This window comes from Vicia villosa, unplaced genomic scaffold (assembly GCF_029867415.1).
Source record: "Vicia villosa cultivar HV-30 ecotype Madison, WI unplaced genomic scaffold, Vvil1.0 ctg.000101F_1_1_2_unsc, whole genome shotgun sequence".
Classification (NCBI taxonomy): domain Eukaryota; kingdom Viridiplantae; phylum Streptophyta; class Magnoliopsida; order Fabales; family Fabaceae; genus Vicia; species Vicia villosa.
In genome coordinates, this window is record NW_026705012.1 from 202,546 (window position 1) to 222,743 (window position 20,198).

The 20,198-nt window shown below is 36.0% G+C and overlaps 3 protein-coding genes and 1 long non-coding RNA gene across 4 annotated transcripts; 2 read left to right on the forward strand and 2 right to left on the reverse strand.

Moving 5' to 3' along the window:
* The first annotated feature begins 382 nt into the window (after positions 1–382).
* LOC131624058 (zinc finger CCCH domain-containing protein 66-like) lies at positions 383–2,265 on the forward strand. The gene has a single exon (XM_058895049.1). It carries the CDS (start codon positions 400–402, stop codon positions 2,218–2,220), a length of 1,821 nt encoding a protein of 606 aa, XP_058751032.1. The 5' UTR covers positions 383–399; the 3' UTR covers positions 2,221–2,265.
* Positions 2,266–4,174: 1,909 nt separating this feature from the next.
* Positions 4,175–5,768, reverse strand: LOC131624064 (uncharacterized). Its single transcript, XM_058895055.1, has 2 exons — positions 4,574–5,768; positions 4,175–4,466 (listed from the first exon to the last, which is right to left on the reverse strand). Exons 1-2 carry the CDS (start codon positions 4,999–5,001, stop codon positions 4,175–4,177), a joined length of 720 nt encoding a protein of 239 aa, XP_058751038.1. The 5' UTR covers positions 5,002–5,768.
* Positions 5,769–6,055: 287 nt separating this feature from the next.
* On the forward strand, positions 6,056–9,343 carry LOC131624065 (uncharacterized). Its single transcript, XR_009290443.1, has 5 exons — positions 6,056–6,192; positions 6,456–6,533; positions 7,002–7,068; positions 7,686–7,770; positions 7,917–9,343. It is a non-coding gene; the product is annotated as an uncharacterized LOC131624065 (long non-coding RNA).
* A 7,933-nt stretch (positions 9,344–17,276) lies between these two features.
* Positions 17,277–18,512, reverse strand: LOC131624061 (zinc finger CCCH domain-containing protein 66-like; the record flags this gene model as incomplete). The annotated part of the gene is made up of 1 exon (XM_058895051.1): positions 17,277–18,512. A coding segment is annotated over one exon (1,236 nt), but the record flags the coding sequence as incomplete, so codon positions are not given.
* Positions 18,513–20,198: the final 1,686 nt, after the last annotated feature.

Here is a 20,198-nt window from a genome sequence, read left to right on the forward strand (position 1 = left end):
TTCTCTTTCAGTCTGTAACAAAACAGGTTGTTATTGCTATTTGGTTAACAAGGATGTGTAACAGGTTCCCGTTTTCTTTTTTTCTGTTACTAAGGTTTGTGTTTATTTTTAGAATTATTGTTTTGTATAAACTAACATATTTAACATTTAAAAATTAAACCAATACTTGTTGCATGTTTTCTGGCGATGGACTATTTAACAAATTTAGTAGAAACTGTCTCTTCCTTGCCTTTTCCTTTCTGTTTTTTGTTCATAAACTGAAATCTTTTTAACTAAGTTTTCTATGCTTTAAATGTGTAAAAACCACTCTGCTCAAGTATCATTCATATTAAACATTTTTTCTTTTAATTTTGCATATTCTGTATAGTAATATAGAGGAAGATAAATAAAATAAAAGTCATGTGCAACATATCAAATACAAAAGTCTCTCAAGAATATGGAAGACAAGAAGAAATGCATTATAAGGTTTCTGATCTGCTAGTGTTTTCAGCCACAGATGATGTAATAGCTTTCAAAGAGGCTGTTGAAAAAGACAACATTGATGTCAATGAGGTAGGGTTGTGGTATGGAAGGAGGATTGGCTCAAAGGAAATGGCATATGAAGAGAGGACACCTCTCATGATTGCTTCTTTATTTGGAAGCAAGGCTGTTTTGTCTTATATTCTTGAAACTGGCCATGTCGACGTTAACCAAACATGCGGATCGGATAGGGCTACTGCTCTTCATTGTGCTGTTTCTGGTTGTTCTGCTGCTTCTGCTGAGATTATCAAGCTTTTGCTTGATGCATCTGCAGATGTTAATTCTGTTGATGCGAACGGTAACAGGTGCATTGACTTGATTGTCATGATGCCTATCTCCGGTTCAAAGAAGCGGATATTACAAGCCATACTAGAAGGTACTGATTATGACAGTGATTTCCTTAAAGAAGTAGGTTTCCAAATGAAGGAGAAATATGATATTGGTACACCTCGAATTGAGAAGAAAGATTATCCGATGGATCTATCCCTACCCGACATAAACAATGGAATATATAGTACAGATGAATTTAGGATGTATATATTCAAAGTGAAGACGTGTTCAAGGGCTTATTCTCATGATTGGACTGAGTGTCCCTTTGTTCATCCAGGGGAAAACGCAAGGCGCCGTGATCCGATGATATATCAATACACCTGTGTCCCTTGTCCCGAGTTTCGGAAGGGATCATGCAGTAAAGGGGATGCTTGTGAGTATGCACATGGTATTTTTGAGTGCTGGCTTCATCCTGCTCAATACAGAACAAGGCTTTGCAAAGATGAGACCGAATGCACCCGAAGAGTCTGCTTTTTCGCGCACAAGCCCGAGGAGCTTAGGCCATTGTATGCTTCTACTGGTTCTGCTTTGCCTTCACCTATATCCTATTCAAATTCACCTAGTGCTTCTTCAATGGATTATTTCTCATTGAGCTCTCCGTCCAGTTCGACAAAATCCATGTCGACACCGCCTTTGACTCCAACTGCAGCGACATCTCCTGCAGGTGGCACGATGTGGCCAACTCAATCTTATGCTGCAGTTCCTACTCTTCAGATGCCGAGAAGCAGATTGAAAACTGCTTTGAATGCTAGAGATGAAACTGAATTTCTTGAACTTGAAAATCGCCTTTTGCAGAAGCTAATGATTGAAGAGATGTCAGGTCTTTCATTCCCTTCAAATAGGCTTGCAGATGTGAATCCTGCTAACCTTGAAGACATTCTCAGTTCTCAGATACAATCTCCAACATCAACTCATGTGCATCCAAATGTAACTCAGCAACTTTGGGGCTTTTCTTCTGACCTTACCAATTCAAATGTGATTGGATCACCACAGATCACCATTGATCCATTTATGAATTCAAAAAATGATGCCATGTCGAAACGGAGCCAGAGCTTTATCGAGCACAGCAGCATGGCGAGCTTTAGTTCTAAGAATCCTTCAGTTAGCTCGGTTGCTGCTATGCAGCCATATAGTAACTTCTCTGGATGGGGCTCCCCTGATGGAAAATTAGACTGGTCCATTCGTGGTGATGAACTGAATAAGATGAAAAAGTCTTATTCTTTCGGCTTTCGAAACCAACTTAGCAATTCAACAATGGTTGCGCAAAATGATGATGATCAGGACGTATTGTTAAGGCAGGAATCATGGGTTAGTTCACTTGTGAAGGATTCTCCAACAGTGCAATCGGAACAATATTGTGTTGAAGAGTGAGATCAACTGCTATTGTAGACGGAGCATGAGCAGATAGATGGTGGTGTGAATCTAATGTTAACTCTTACATTGGATCATGTGCATCCCTAGACTAATTTATATATTAAATGATTATTATACTTTCTTTCATTTTATAGATATTCAGTATGTATAGGTGAGGACATTTTGTTGAAAAAAAGTAAAATGTCTAAAACTGAAGTTGGAGAGAATGCAAGTATTTTGCATCAGTACCAACTTGATACTATTATAATTATTTGCTTTGTTATTAGTTATGTTGAATTGAGTTGTAACTTTCCAGCAACCAAGAGAATGATGATTAATGTAGCAGTGAGACACTGGTGTGATGAATGAAGATACTGATTATTTTACATATTCCAACTTCTTAATTTGGAAAGCATACTATACAATGATTTTGATATAACAATTATTTTTACATTTTATATTTTTATGTAGAAGTGGCAGAACAAATTCCTGTGTTATTTCTGTGTTGTCCTTACTCTACAACTTTTTTATAATGACATAATAAACTACTAGAACCAGTTATTGATACATGCATGTAACGTTCACTCAATGGACTACTTTATCCTGTCAATGAAATACTTTATCGTTGAACGATAAATCTATAGTTAGTTACAACAAGTAATTAAGTTAGTTGGAGACTTACTATATTTTCCCTAGTTAGTTACAATACAAAATTAGGTCAGTTGAATCAATTGCTTGTGCCACAATTTTCCCATTCCACGTTGCTATATATGTACACATAGCTATTGTTTCTCCTTTAATTCATCAATCACATGTTTCATTACCACTAGTAAAAACAGTGGCGGAGCCATAAATTTTATGTAGTCTGGGCAAAAAATTTAACTGCACGTTACATGTGACAATATATAAATAGTCATAAAGTGTGCTACATAAGAGAGATGAAACCTAACCTGCGAATAGTGTGCTAAATAAAATTAAGAGGTAAATGCCCTCTCCGAGACTTCATTGTGGTGAACGTTCGAATAATATCAACATCTTTAAGTGACTTGAATATCTCCCGTTCGGTGTAACATATCATCAAGTCATTGAACCACACATCGTTGGTCTTTTTGCGCAAATTAGACTTGATAATCTTCATTGTTGAAAAAGCTCTTTCAACAGATGTTGTCGACACTACCAATATCAAAGCCAACTCAATGAACTTGTAGACCAATGGAAATACCAAATGTTTCTCAGTTTGAACCATCTTCATAGTCAAACTTTGAACATCTTCACAAGAAGTAAAGGAAGCATGCCTTTTCACTTGATGTACATAAGTCTCAAGTTGCTCCCTTATTGTTCCACGGTCATCATAAAAAAAGTCTGCATGATAAATATTAGCAAGACGGGCAAGCTTATCAACATCAAACTTGGAAAAAGAGTTCTTAGGGTCAAGACATGAGAAGCAATCCAGCACAACGTTACTTACTTCACTAAACTGGTGATCCATCTCCACACATATTTTTCAATAGCAACATAAAAAATCTTTTTGCACGGTAATGGTGAAGATTAGTGACAATCCTCCCTTCTCTTCTTAAACGACTCCGAACCGGTATTTCTTCATCCATATTTGGCACCGGAATACTTTGAGCAAAACAAAATTCTTGGACATCAATAAACAAATCATCCCAACCATACTCTCTCAATGTAGCCAACCGAGCTTTAACATCATCAACTAATTCCATAGCAAGCATAATATTAAGATCTTTTGTTTGCAAGATTTTTGAAAGTTCATTTGTGATACCAAAAAACTTTAACATAAGCTTCAAAATGAAAGCAAATTTAAAGCTCTCCATTTTTCTGTCAAACCCGCCGCTTGAGATGGTCCACGTCCATCTTCATCAACAAAACTAAGCACCTCTAACATGAAGGACCACATTTGATCCAAACGAATCAAGGTAGTATAATGTGAACCCCATCTAGTATCCCCGGGTCAAGCGAGACTAGATGATTTGTGCAAGCCCTTTCCTTGAGATATCTCACCACTCGCAAGTCTATTCAAAATATCTTGGTGTTGTGCCTCCTTCAAAGCATCATTTCTCTTGCAAGATGCACCTCTCATATTTGAAGCCCCATCATATCCTTGCCCTCGTATCCTTGAAATAGATAACGTGTGACGATCAAGAATACCATAAAGAGCATCCTTTAGTGCCTCTGATGTAGTATATTTGACATGATGTAGAGAAATAAATTGCTCTCCAACTTTCCCTTTGTCGTTCAAGAACCTAGAAACATAAATAACAATGCAAATGTATTCATCTAAATTTGAATTAAATTTACAAGTTTAAGTTAATAATTGTAGTAGTTTCAATAACAAACTCATTGTACTAACCTCAACATCACCGTCATTTGTTCTTTGACAGATATATCACGTGACTCATCAATAAGCACAAAGAATTGTCTATCACCAATCTCTTCCATAATCACCTTGGTAACTTCATGTTCACAACACGTTGCAAGCTCCTTTTTAATGTCACCGGAAGTCATTGTGCAATTTTTTGGACCACAATCAAAAGCATCTCTCACTTTTTCATCATTAGATTTTACCCAATCGACCATCTCTCTAAAATTTCCCTTGTTTAGAGAAGTAGAGCTTTCATCATGGCCACGGAAAGCAATGCCTTGTGCTATGAGATATCTAGTACAATCTAAAGAACAAGTCAAACGGATCTTATACAATTCTTCTAATTCCCTAGTTGCTCTAGCAAAAATACTTGTCACACTTTGTCTTTGATTATTATAATCGTCATAGTGCTTCATATATGAGTTGTGCTTACTATCATGACTACCAAGATGATATTTCAAGCCTTTAGATGAATGCTTCCAATCTTTAAATCCGTCTTTGTTGAAGACTTCATAACCAAAGTGTTCGGCCCTCCCGGGCGGCTTAAACAGAAAGCAATAGAAATAATAAGTTGCATCCTTCGACTCACTGATATTCAATCCATGTATAATTCTTATACCATGCTTTACAAAATGCTCTTGAAGACTTCCCAAATTGAGTACGAGGAAACCTTGCTAAATATGGTTGCGTTGGACCCTTCAATATATATGTCCTTCTCACTTGGTCTTGAATATCCGAAGCATACTCATAATTTGTTTCCTACATCCTAGATCACACACAATCTCATTTGGATTAAGCTCAATTGCCACATTAGAGGGTGTTTCTTCTACTTCGGCTTTTGGTTGCTTAACATTCACTTTCTCATTACTTGTTCTATGAACCAAAAACCTCCTCATCTCTAAAATTTAATGATTTAATGAAAAGAATTTTTAAATAAACAATTTGTAATACACAAAATGCCTAGACTGAATAATTAAATAAAATAAATAAATGTTAACAACAAAGTTATTTTATTTCATTATTGTAGTATTTGTTAAAATAAAAACTACAATATAATATTAAATTCTAAAAAAATTAAATTATTTTACTATGATATAATCTATGAAGTTGGTGGGTCCTAATCCAATATCCAAGCGATACAATACACTATACAGTAACAAGTGCTTAATACCTATCCTGAACAGTATGTCAAGTAAAGTAATTTATAGGGCTGGACAAGGACCCGTAAACCGGCCCAACCCGCATCAACCGAAGCAAAAACTTTGAATTGGGTCGGATTTACACGGTTTGACGGTTCTGCGGGTCCATGATGCGGTTTCATTTGGACTCAAATGGGCGGTTCCGGTTGAAGAAACTGAAACCGCGGGTAACCATACCCGCCCGCCACTAAGCCCCAGATGAGATTTACATTACTAGTAATACTGTAATACTGCAAGACTCATTTGTTATATTCTTTATCTCTCGTCGTGTTCCTTCTTTCCAGAATTTTGTTTCAGCCCCAACCCTAAATATGAACTTTTGATTTTGCGCCACCGTAAATCACAACCATCAACCGCCATCTTATTTGTTCGTGGTGGTCATCCGACGACTATTCTCCATTTTCCATTGTATGTATCATTTTCGTTTCTTTTCCTGCTCCCTGTTTTCATTTTCGTTTTGAATCCAACTTTTTTTTTTCGTTTTCATTTTGAATCAAGCGCTTTTCTTGATCCGACTTCCACTATAGTACCCTATTTATGTTATGAAGAACATAAGATTAGGGTTTAGAACTTTACTGAGTTAAGAGTTTTTTTGTTGTTCCCTTTCTTTTTTCTATTATTTTGAAGAACATAAGATTAAGGTTTGACATTCTTATTATTTCCATCTGTAGGTTGTGGTGTTTGATAAAAAGATTGAAAGATTTGAAGCTACCTCCCTGTTTGATACTCAAATTGCTGAACCCGTTCAGGTATAATCCTCTTTCTCATGTTTCTGATGCAACTTACTCACTTCTGTACTGTATTAACTGTTGTATCATGGATATATATGCAACAATGTTTAAATTGCAAATATTTCCCTTTTTCAAATTCATTTTATAGAGGGCTATCCGATCTTATACTGCCATCCTGGTTGAAATTATTCAATACTAGGGAATTTAATCAAGTATCATCTTTACTATGTTAAAAAGGTTTTCTTTGTGAGTTTAATACTTCTTCTCTCTTGCACCAAGAGCAACTAATAATTTATATAACTAAAGCATAACTTGTATTTACTTGCAACTGAATTAATGTTATTACAATATGTGATTGGTTACTTAGAATTGTATATTTGTATCTCTTAAGTTATTTGTAATTTAATTGGTTTGATTTGTACATTTTCTTATAATTCTATTATATTATCTCATAATTCATCATCCATATTTTTCTTGTTACATTAGACTTTGAAGGAATATTTGAAAACCTACAAGGAACAATTCACATCAGTATTAGCATTTTGTCCAACAGGTATGTTCCTAGTAATTTTAATGAAACTGACTTCTTGATTGTCTTCGTATATTTTCATGTATTCTACGGAGAATCTATTTGTGCTGATAGATTTGATCTAATTATGATGCTATAACTTTTGTATGTTCATGTTGGACTTTTAATGAGAAGATAGGTGATGATTTAGAACTAAGTAAACTTGTTTCCAATAACAATATATGGTAAGATTAGCTGCAGTTCAGCTGCCACGCTTGATATAAAATTTGAACTTAGGCTTGGCGCTTAGTTATTTATCAATAATGCAATATAACTGAAATGCTTAGTAGGTCATGTTTCTGACTGAAAATTTCTTTTCTTTTGTTTATTTGATGTCGGTCATTCACTCTCCTTTCAAATTAATTTATGTTATACTTTCTGTTTCAAATAGATGCTTCTTCATTTTCATTTTAATGTTCATGGATGGTATTTTACTTTTTGACTATCTTCACATTACATGGCTAAGTTGTAAAGTATTGTAGTGCAAGAACATGGACTTTTTGTATAAAGAGACAAAGAGGTTGTTGGTAATTTGGGTACATTGTGACATCCGTTTAATTTACTTTCCACTAACTAATTAAAAAATGCCTAATTATTTGTAGCATTGATCCAATTGACATAGATGATCCTATTTTTCCAACATATAATGTAGAGAGAAATTGCTTCAGATTCCATCAATGTATTAAGGTAATAATGCAGACATTATTTATACATTTTCCTTTGCTAAGTCTTGGTGATAGAAAGAAACATGTGGTGTAAATTATTTCTTGGCAGTTATTTAATTTGTCTTGTGCTTAAAATGCTGAGAATGATAATTTGTTAATTTTCATCAGAGCATAGAGCGTACCAGTGGAAGATGAGCAATCTCCATCTTGATTACTACTTTGACACACTGTTATCAAGGGGAAAACTTTACATTAGAAGATGATCATTACTTTGAAAATTAAAATTATCTTGATGGTCTTACAAGATAATATAGAGAAAGAACAAAGATGAATTCAATGTGTTGGCTATCTCATTAAATTTTGTAATATAAACTTATTTTGAATGTTTACACAGTATTAAATCTATAAATTTATTAAAATTGTTTCAAAAGACTAGAAAATATTTCTGGCCCTAAAAATGTGGCCAACCCAATAACCCGCATCAACCGCTTAGATGTACCCGCAACCCGACAAGACCCAACCCGCGAAAACCGATTTTAAATTGGGCGGAAATGGGTCTTTCAAAGTCAACCGCGGTTTGGGTTGGGTGGAACTTTTGAGCCCGAACCCGCCCAACCCGGCCCGTTGTCCACCCCTAGTAATTTATATAGCAATTGCAGTACAGTACTAACCATATGAAAATGGAAGCGGATTCACTGACTTTTACGCGGGAGAGTTAGGTGACTTTCAGCTAATTTCAACGGTCCCATCAATCCATTGTTCCATATCTTGCCACATATTCTGCTTCTTTTAAATTAATTTTGAAAACAAAACTTAAGCAAACAAAATAATGTTTATGTTAAAAATAAAGCATCATCAACACTGATCAAACCTCTGTTTCTTGCCGTCAACCCCGGTATTTTCGTCACCGGCTGCAACTATTGGTCTTCTATTAATTTCACATTTGATCATGGTAGAAAGTTGAGTATAGTTTTTCTTTATAAAAAAATTGGATGTTTAATTTATGAATATGATTTCTGTAAAAAAACAATTTTATTGAAATAAAAAAAGTCAACCGTTTTTTAAGGCTGAAGCAGATAAAAATGAAGAAAATAAATGCCAAAAAAATTAGAGATGGATGTCGGTGGCATGTTCCTAGCGCAACCAAGATGAGCAGGCCGAAGGTTAAGGAGGTGCAAAGGCGGCTGAAAACTGAAAGATTCCATGAGCGACAACAACCGGAAGTTGAAGGAGGATCAAAGCGGTGGAAAATTGAAAGCGGCAATGAGCGACGAGAACCGAAGGTTGAAGGAGGTGCAAAGCGGTGGGAAATTGAAAGCAGTTATTAGTGACGATGAGCGAAGATTGAAAGAGGTGCAAGGGCGGTGGAAAATTGAAAGTGGCGATGAGTGACGGCGAGCGAAGGGTGAAGGAGATGCAAAAGCAATGGAAATTGAAAGCGACGAGATGAGAGGTTGAAGATGCATGCAATACTTTCCTTACTTTAATTTTTTTTTTTAACTTTGAAACTCAAGTTACTTTTTAAAATGAAAACAAATTATAAAGCACAAGTGTGATGATATCATACACATGATTAATCAAACGATTAATCAAACGACTGTAGTTGGATGAAAGTCACCCGATTTTGCCGCTTCAAAGTCAGGGAATCTATTTCCATATGAAAATGAAATTGAACCTATAACATATATTGCAAATTGTAATTGTGGTACACTCGTACAGACAGGTATTAAGTTACTATATGAATTAACCTATATAAAATATATAATATAATAATAATATATTATTATAATAAAAAGAAAAATTAAGAGAAGTACAAGTACCATTACCAATGCTATGCTAGCTTGAAAGTGACAGAGAGGGGAGAGAGGAAATACAAACAGTCAAAGAGATAAGAGGCAGCAGGTCTACATTAGCAGTACCATGATTAGTTTTTCTTTTAATTTATATTCTAAGTCATAAATAATTAATTGGGTTGGGCCTGCCTAGACTATTGGGTATTCATCTGTTTTAATTTTCACACTCTTATTTTTACTAATTTTGTCCCTGATTTCGTTTAAAAATCGACTATTAAATTGGGTGAAATACAAAGAAATTAGGGGTTGAGCCCGGGCGCGTGCCCGAGCTCGGTGGGCTATAGAACCTCCCCTGAGTAAAAATTGTTTATGAAGCTACATATTTAGATTAGATTTCAATCTTTTCTCAATCTCTTAAATTCTTAAAGGGATGGTAGGTCATGATTTGCAGGTTTAGTGATCAAGGAAGATCTCAACTATTGGATAAGATTTTGATGATAACAACTAATAATTTAAATGTAAGCATAACAAGCAGTCCAAGATGCAATCAGACCAAGAAGACGGAGCTAGAGTTTAATGATCACTACAAAGACTCTCTGATGATTGGAACCTAATTGGAATATGACTCAAACATCATCTCTAAATCAAAGTTCAAGCAAGTGTGCACAAAATTGAAGTATATGCCAAGTCTTGAAGTGTGTCAAAACTCACCCTGACGTGTCTGAGTGAATTAGTATTGTAAAAGTCTAAGGGTTTTCTCGTAAAGTCTACGGCTAATCACACTCACTAAAATAAGTTTAATAACTTATTTTTCTTTAAAAATTATCTCTATAAATGTTTTAAAGTCGTGCTGAATGAATTAGGAGCTGTCAGAAATGTTCAGGGCTATTTTTCATATTGGCCATTTGTGTAATTCTGGAAGGGTAGTGTTGTAAATTCACTAAAAAAAATTTGTTTTTTACTATCGTTGAATAATCCATACATTTAGAGATTGTTTATTCGGATTCAGAGCTAAACCCTTTAAAAGCTTTAGTTGGGGGATTTAGTTACTAAGTCATCGGTTCGGACCGAAGGCTCGACCTATTTAAAAGCTTTCATCGTTTCGAGATTAGCATGGTACTAAAATCTCAAGTTGGTTGATGGTAATAATGTGTAAAACCTTTATTCGGTTCATAAGCTCAACCTGGATAAAAGCTTTTTAAGGTTGGAGATAAGACCGGTATAAAATCTCTTAGGTTCGCGAGTTCATCCCAGATTAAAAGCTTTTTAAGATTGGAGATAAGACTTGTATAAAATCTCTTAGGTTCACGAGTTCATCCCGGATTAAAAGCTTTTTAAGGTTGGAGATAAGACCGGCATAAAATCTCTTAGGTTCACGAGTTCATCTTGGATTAAAAGCTTACCCCGGTTCAAGATTAGCCTGTGTAAAATCTTAGTTTGAAACTTGAATACTAACCGTTCCAAGTTTCTGTTTGAAAAGAAGACTAATAGCTTCAATCCATCATTTGGAATGAAGACTCACCGCTTCTCTCCTTGTTCGTTGTTTGGTTGGAAGTTAGCCACAAACTTCATTTTACTTGTATAAGGGATTTCGAGAGTCCATCTTACTAAAAGCTCTTAAATTTATTGGGTACTCTTGGAAACAAATCTTGGAGAGAGGATTAGGTCTTTTTACACTACGCCAAATTTAAGTTTTAGCAGCACACCTACTAAAGCGCTTCTAGTAAAAAGCGCTGTTATAGGTTGCACTAAAAACAAAATAAAAAAACACGCTAAAAAAGCGCTCTTAAAGGGGGGGGTAATGAAAGCGCTTTTCAAAAGCGCTCTTATAGGGGGGGCTATGAAAGCGCTTTCTAAAAGCGCTCTTAAAGGGGGGGTATGACAGCGCTTTTCAAAAGCGCTCTTATAGGGGTCTTATAGTGGGGGATATGAAAGCGCTTTTGAAAGCGCTCTTAAAGGGGGGGTTACAAAAGCGCTTTTTAAGAGAAAGCGCTGGCAAAGGTGGCCCTTCTAAAGCGCTTTTCAGAAGCGCCCTCGTAGGTGTTTTAAAATAAAACAAATTAAACTTGCCCCAATTAATTTCAGAAGCGCTTCTCAGTATCTTTCTCTTCTTCTCCTCGCGAACAAACACCCAGAATCCCTAAATCTCAAATTCTTCCCTAAATCAATTTCAGTTCCTCCGTCCTCCGTCTCCGCCGCCGTTTCCGCCTCCGTCTCCGCCTCCGTTCGCCGTTTCCGCCTCCGTCCGTTCTCCGTTCTCCCTCCGTTCTCCGTTCTCCCTGCATCCCTTTAGGTAATTTCTAAGTTTTTGAATATGCTGTATGTGGGTTGCTATATGTTCTTATTCATACTGCTATATGTTTTTGAATATGCTTATGAGAATTTGTTTGGAATTTTATATGGAACGTTTAGAATCTTTAGAACTGACATTTAGAACAACACTGACATTTGGAACAACACTGAGTTTTGGTGGAAAGATTGAGGAAATTCTGAAATTCTGGGGAGTTTCATAGTTATGGTGAATTGATGAAATTGGATGATCATGTTTTGTGTTGTTGTTTGGATAATCATGGTAGAATTATGATTTAGTAAATCTTACATGTATGATTATGAGTTTTGAATCTTCCTTATTAGTTTTATGAGAGTTTAGGTGGTTTGAGTTGTGACATAAAACTAAGATTCAATGATGAATTGGAGTAAAATTAGAAGATGGAAATATGGTGTTTTGATAGTTAAAACATGTGTATAACTTGTTCCATGAATGGTGATAGATCAAAATTAGGAAATAATTAGGGGTCATTCTTATGCCATAATATTGGCGTAGCTTTTTGTTTGTTGGTTGTTGTGGTTTGTTGAATTGGAGTAAAATTAGAAGATGGAAATATGGTTGTTGTATCATTAAAAAAACCACTTTTAATGATACAAAGAAATTTATAAAAAAAACAAAAGCTATAACAAACGGTTGCTATAGTAATAGAAATTAAGAGTTGCATTTTAAACTTTTTGCTTCTTAAGAGAAATAACACCCTCTTATTTTCCAAAAATACTTGAATTCATCCTTTTAAAATGTTAAAACTTGACACTTTTTGTTTTCTTTAAAAATGAATAATTTTATTGCATGCACTTTAGTTCATTTTAATAAAAAATATATATACATGTGTTTCTCTATTTTTTTTTTGGTTACACGTGTTTCTCTATTTTTATTTATAATATAAGGAACATGTGTTTCTCTATTTTTTAGTTCAAATTTGCTTTCATAAAAAATGTTTGAATTTTAATATAAAAAGAAATTTCACTTTTTAAAATTATAGTTTGTTATAGTTTGTTATTTTCTTCTTTTTAAATTTTAATATCAATTTAGTGTCTCTCAACCAATTTTTTGGTTTGTGGTCTTATATTACCTTGAAATAAGGTAATGTCTTCTTTAAGAAATCAGGTATTCTGATTAGGTATTCTATTATGATGATAACTATTTATTATCTTGACAGAATTCCTTAGTACCTGATAGAGAAACCAAGAAGCATTTGTTTAGCTTAATTAAGTCATGGATAAGACATGGATGAGATCAAACCGATTGTCGAAAGAGTACGAGAAAGGGGTATGGAAATTCGTTGAGTTTGCGGTTGCGCACTCCGAAGACCCGCTTCGAATGCCGTGTCCTTGCTTGGGTTGCTGTTATGGGGATAAGGTTGACGGGAAACAGTTGGGATCCCATTTACTACGGTTTGGAATTGATAGAAGTTATACATGTTGGACAATGCATGATGAGAAAAGTAACGGGAATGCTGGGTCGAGTTGTAATAGGAAGTATGCTTCAAACGACGATTGCACAGACACATACGATTGCGATCGAGTCGAAGAGATTGCAGAAGCGCTTGAAGAAGATCTTGCGGATTGTCCCAAAATGTTTGAGAGGTTGGTAAGCGATGCAGAGAAACTGTTGTATGATGGTTGTTCAAAATTCACAAGATTGTCTGCGGTGTTAAAGTTGTACAACTTAAAGGCGGACAACGGATGGTCGGATAAAAGTTTCACAGAGTTATTAGCCCTTATGAAAGATATGCTACCAGAGGATAATGTTCTTCCCAATCGAACGTATGAAGCCAAAAAGATGTTGTCCTCTATTGGCATGAGCTATGATAAGATACATGCATGTCCAAACGATTGCGTTTTGTTTCGAAACGAGTATGCAGCGTTGAATGAGTGTCCTAAATGTGGTGCCCCTCGATATAAGAAAAAGTTGTCTCCTGCTAAAGTCTTATGGTATTTTCCTATAATTCCGAGATTTAGACGCATGTATCGTAGTGAGACCGATTCAAGACACTTGACTTGGCATGCAGATGAAAGAATTATTGATGGAAAGTTGCGACATCCGGCAGACTCACCACAATGGATGAAAGTTGATACTGATTATCCTGAATTTGGAAAAGAAGCAAGAAACCTTCGGTTGTCATTGTCTACTGATGGAATGAACCCGCATGGTATTCAAAGTATCTCGCATAGCACATGGCCTGTGATTCTTATGATCTATAACCTACCTCTGTGGCTATGTATGAAGCGTAAGTACATGATGTTATCAATGCTAATTTCTGGGCCTAAACAACCAGGGAATGACATAGACGTATACTTGGCACCGTTAATCGAAGATTTAAAGTTTTTGTGGGACAACGGTGTGGAGGTTTACGATGGGTATAGGAAGGAAAGTTTCAACTTGAGGGCGATGTTGTTTGGAACAATTAATGATTTTCCAGCATACGGAAATCTATCCGGGTACAGCAATAAAGGTCAAAAGGCGTGTCCCGTTTGTGAAGATGAAACCGATACGACACGATTGGATCTTTGTCAGAAGAATGTCTTTCTCGGCCATCGTAGATTCTTAAATTCTAATCATCACTACCGTGGGTGGAGAAAAGCATTCAACGGAAAGGCCGAACATGGTACAGCCCCGCCTTTTTTGTCAGGTGATCAAATTTTTGAAAAGGTGAAAGATGTGAGCACTCAGTTTGGCAAGCCTTTTGCACATTCACTTGTCAAGGGTGGGTGGAAGAAGAAGTCCATTTTTTTTGAACTTCCATATTGGAAGTCGTTGTACGTAAGACATTTCCTGGATGTTATGCATATTGAAAAAAATGTATTTGACAGCGTTATAGGTACGTTACTCAATATACCAGGAAAGTCTAAGGATGGCGTTAACATAAGGAAGGACATGGTAAACATGGGGATGAGAACTGAATTAGGACCCGTGACGAAAGGAAGACGAACATATCTGCCACCTGCTGTTTACACTCTATCTAGAAAGGAGAAGAAAACATTGTGTAAGTTCCTCAGTGAAGTTAAAGTTCCAGAAGGCTACTCTTCAGATATTAGAAGACTTGTGTCCATGAAAGACCTCAAGTTAAAGAGTTTGAAGACGCATGATTGTCATGTTATAATGGAACATTTTTTACCAATAGGTATACGTTCTATTCTGCCAGAAAAAGTAAGAAGCGCAATAACTAAGCTGTGTTTCTTCTTCAGGTCAATTTGCAGTAAGGTGGTCGATCCCGCGATCTTACCAACATTGCAAAAAGAGATAGTTGTTACTTTATGTGATCTTGAAATGTATTTTCCTCCCTCGTTTTTTGACATAATGGTTCATCTAGTCGTTCATCTTGTGAAAGAGACACAATTGTGCGGACCAGCTTATATGAGATGGATGTACCCTGCTGAACGTTATATGAAAATATTAAAAGGTACGTGAAAAACAGAAGTCGACCGGAGGGTTGTATTGCCGAACGATACGTTGTTGAAGAAGCGGTTGAGTTTTGTACTGAATATCTGTCAAATGTTCAATCAATTGGACTCCCCAAATCTCATATTGTCGAAAAAAAAGAAGGAAAAAGGCTAATTGGAAATAAAGTTGTGACAGTATCAATGGTCGAACGGGATCAAGCGCACTTGTATGTTCTGCACAATGAGATTGAGGTTGAGCCGTATGTTGAAATGCACAAGGTTGTTCTCCGAGATTTAAATCCAAATAGAAATGAGAACTGGATAGTACGAGAGCACAATCGAAGTTTCTTATAGGGGGGCCTACCAGAGCGCTTTTAAAAGCGCTTTCGTAGCCTATGCCAGCGCTGGCTTTGGCAGCGCTTTAAAGCGCTGTTAAAGGCCAAAAAAAGCGCTTTTAAAAGCCTTGCGCGTTGTAGTGTTATCTTTGACCGGGCCTTTTTAACTTCTGGTGTTATCTCTCTATCTATTAACTCTTTCATTTCTGCATTTTATTTTCCACCTTGTTTATAAAAGTTTTCTAAAAATATTCAAACTCTTAAATTGATTTTGAAATTTTTTTCAAACTCAATTTTTTTTAAAACACATATATTGTGGGCTATATTTCTGAAGCTGATCAAATTTCAGATTGCCTCGCCAAACCATTAAGCCACACACATTTTAGCCAAATCAGAGACAAACTTCAAAATGAAGTTGTCCGGGCCTATATTTTTGTAGCTGAGCAAATTTCAAATTGCCTCACCAAACCATTAAGCCACACACATTTCAGCCAAATCGGAGACAAACTTGGTGTGATTAATTCACCACCTGTTTGAGAGGGGGAGTTAAAGACAAAATCACTTGATTTTAGGATTGTGTCATCATACCATATCAGGTGAATCATTAGCACTTATATTGTTATTATAGCCCAGCATATTTGTTTCTTCAAATAGTGTATATTCATCAATTGTAGCATGATTCTAGCATCATGTCGGATCGTGTATGTTATATATATGTGTATGATATGATCGATTCAAATGACACAGTTCATACAAATGCAAATCTTTCTAAGTACACTAACCTTTTTCCGCAGTTAAGGTTAACATCAATGACTAGTGGGTTTACATCTAACTCGCCCTTATCATAGTTTAAATCACCAGTCAATAACCTATTTCTATATTGATCCATTTATGTATCTGTAGGCTGTGGCATGGACTCAAACATTTAAGGAGGTTTAACATTCATGGAGAGCAGTTTTTCAAACTCAATCAAACATAGATTTTTCAAATCAACATCGCAAATTTGAAGACCTGCATCAAAGAGATTGACTTTAAGAATATAGTTAGTGTGTGAATTTACTAAGCAAAACAAATATTTAATATTAATCTATATAATATATAATGGAATATGTGGGTTGTTCAACCTCTTCCTTGCGTCGTACCAAAGCCCGTCACACAAAAGTTTTTCAGGATGCTTCCCAAACCACAAAAGGATTTATCATTATATTATGTTCTTTTGGTTGCTTTTGTTTTTTTTGGATCAAGTTTCATAGTTTCTGTCTTAGAGGTATGATAGCATTGAGAGATTCAACACAAGTTTAGATTATTCTCATGTTCAATTTGTTTATTGCTAATTATATAGCTTCTTAAGCAATTTTTACTAGGAGTGTGAAAAATGAGATGAGGTGTATTGAAACATCTGATTGATATTATTAAATGAATCAGAGATCAATAGCTATGTATATATAGCAATGGGAAGCTTGTGGCACAAGCAACTTATTCAACTGACTTAACTATGTACTGTAACTAGGGAAAATCTAGCAAAGTCTCCAACTAACTTAATTACTTGTTGTAACTAACTATAGGAAATCTAAGAAAGTGACCTACTGAGATGCAAAGCAATTTCACACTGACTTCAACCTATAACTTGTTACGTGATTGTGATTTTGATGAAATCGTTACCAATCTATTTCTTTTAAAGTCATTCTCTAGACAGAAACAGATTTCGAACCACAAAGGCAAAGAGGGTCAATTAAAAAATTTTGATTGATTTGATAAAAAATATTTAAAGTGACTTTAAGACATAATGTGCATAAAGAATTGTAGACCCATGATTCCTGCCTTAATAATACATCTTGCTCATCAGGATTTTGTGCAACCATTGTTGAATTGCTAAGTTGGTTTCGAAAGCCGAAAGAATAAGACTTTTTCATCTTATTCAGTTCATCACCATGGATGGACCAGTCTAATTTTCCATCAGGCGAGCCCCAACCTGAGAAGTTAGTATATGGCTCCATAGCAATCGAGGTAGCAGAAGGAAGCTTAGAAGTAAAGCTTCCCATGCTACTGCGCTCGATAAAGCTCTGGCTCCGCTTCGACAGGGCATCATTTTTTGAATTCATAGACGGATCAACAGTGATCTGTAGTGATCCAATCACATTTGAATTGGGAAGGTCAGAAGAAAAGCCCCAAAGTTGCTGAGTCACATTCGGATGCACATGAGTTGATGTTGGAGATTGTATCTGAAAACCGACAATATCATCGAGGTTAGCAGTACTCACACTTGCAAGCCTATTTGAAGGAAATGAAAGACCTGTCATCTCTTCAATCATTAGCTTCTGCAAAAGAAGATTTTCAAGTTCGAGAAATTCAGTATCATCTTTAGCATTCAATGCAGTTTTCAATCTGCTTCTCGGCATCTGAAGTGTAGAGACTGCAGCATGAGACTGAGTCGGCCACATGGTTCCACTTGCAAGAGAAGACACTGCTGATGGAGTCAAAGGCGGTGTCGACATGGATTGTATCAAACTGGATGGATAGCTCAATGTGAAAGAATCCATTGAAGAAGCACTAGGTGAATTTGAATATGATATAGGTGAAGGCAAAGAAGAACCAGTAGAAGCATACAATGGGCGAAGCTCTTCGGGTTTGTGCGCAAAAAAGCAGACTCTTCGGGTGCATTCGGTCTCATCTTTACAAGGCCTTGTTCTGTATTGAGCAGGATGAAGCCAGCACTCAAAAATACCATGTGCATATTCACAAGCATCCCCTTTACTGCATGATCCCTTTCGAAACTCAGGACAAGGGACACAGGTGTAATGATATATCATCGGATCACGGCGCCTTGCGTTTTCCCCTGGATGAACAAAGGGACACTCAGTCCAGTCATGAGAATAAGCCCTTGAACAAGTCTGCACTTTGAATACATACATCCTAAACTCATTTGTTTATCAAGTCGTTTGTCGTTGTTCCCATACGCAATCGTCATTTGTTTTCCTCTTAGCCTCAGTGAATGCATCCACTTCATTTGTATATATTTTCTCTTTGTGCACTTCTTGTTCCTTAGACGAGGTTTTAATATATTTAGCAGTTCAAAAGAGAAATTTCATTCTTAGTTCTAAGTACTTATTACTTGTTTACTCTCAAACTTTCTGAATTTCTTCTCTCTCTTGTTTATATTCACTCTCAAGCTGATTATTCCTTGTTTACAAAATCTTGTGGAACTCACTTTACCATTTTATTAGTGTAAGTAGACGTTATTGTTTTAACAGGTGATAATATTGATGAAATCCGGCATGTGAAAGCACTTCTGCACAGCAAATTCCGCATCAAAGTCTTAGTTGCTCTACGGTATTTTCTAGGCCTTGAAGTTGCTCGCTCCACAAACGGTATCCTCATAAATCAATGACATTATGCTCTTGAATTACTAAACCATACAGGTATGCTTGTTGCTAAACCCTCTCCTATGCCTTACAAGCCACTTCACCACTCTACCATGATGTTACTCAATACTGTCGACTTATCGGCCAACTTCTCTATTTAACCACTACTCGACCACTGAGTCAATTTGTCTCCCAACTCACTATTACACACTTTTAGAAAGCCACTCGCATCCTTTTAGAAACCATATCAGGTCAATTTGTCAATTTGTCATGCACAAGGCATTTTTTATCTATCTAATTCTGACTTATTACTTTTCGGCTTTGAAGATACTTATTGGACCACTTGTCCAACTACCCGCAGATCCATCACAGGCTTTGCTGTCTTCATCGACAAATCCTTGATTTCATGGAAGTCAAAGAAGCAAACCAATATCTCGCACTCCAGCTCCGAAGTCGAGTATTGCGCTCTAGCAAATCTCACTTACGAAGTCCAATGGCTACACTATCTCTTCAAGGATCTCAACATCATTTTTTCTCAACCTACATCTCTTTATTGCGACAACCGCTCTGCTGTCTACCTCGCAGATAATCCGGCATTTCATGAACGTTCAAAAAATATTGACATCGACTGCCATATCATCCGTGAGAAGCTGGAACCTGGCATTGTGAAGCTTTTTCCTATTCCATCTTCTGTTCAACTTGCTGATGTTTTAACCAAACCACTGTCATCTCCTGTTTTCAACTCTTTTCTGTTCAAACTTGGTCTTATTTCAATCCATAGTTCAGATTGTGGGAGAGTGTAAAATATGCTGTCTAATTCTTATTGGACTTATTTTAGTTTTGGGCTTTGCCTTTTATAGTTTTATAGCGGTTACCACCTTCATGTATATAAAACTGCACTGTGGTTTGATAATAAAATTATTCTGTATTTATCCTTTTTCTTCCTCCTTGTATCATGTGGAATTCTCCTATTAAAGAATCCAATAAGGTCCTCTAGCTGCCAACTATGGAGTATATTCGAATGGTAGCGGTACATTGGCGATCTCCATATCAAAAACATTTCTTATAACTTTACTTTTAAATTTCAATCCAGAAAATATAAGTTGGGTTGTCTCATATGAACCCGGCCAATTGTCTACCCTTAACTCGAACAAGAATTTTTTTTCTTTCAAAATTTCATTTACAATTTTGTATTAATTATTTTCTTCGGTAATGATTCTCATTTAAATCATGAAAATATATGAAGTC

What these genes read in the sequence shown, in the direction of transcription:
- LOC131624058 (XM_058895049.1), top strand. Translation starts at nt 400, where the DNA reads ATGTGCAACATATCAAATACAAAAGTCTCTCAAGAATATGGAAGACAA.
- LOC131624064 (XM_058895055.1), bottom strand. Translation starts at nt 5,001, where the DNA reads ATGAAGCACTATGACGATTATAATAATCAAAGACAAAGTGTGACAAGT. An exon ending in CAAATGACGGTGATGTTGAG is followed by an intron (nt 4,467 to 4,573) that starts GTTAGTACAATG and finishes TTATGTTTCTAG; the next exon opens with GTTCTTGAACGACAAAGGGA.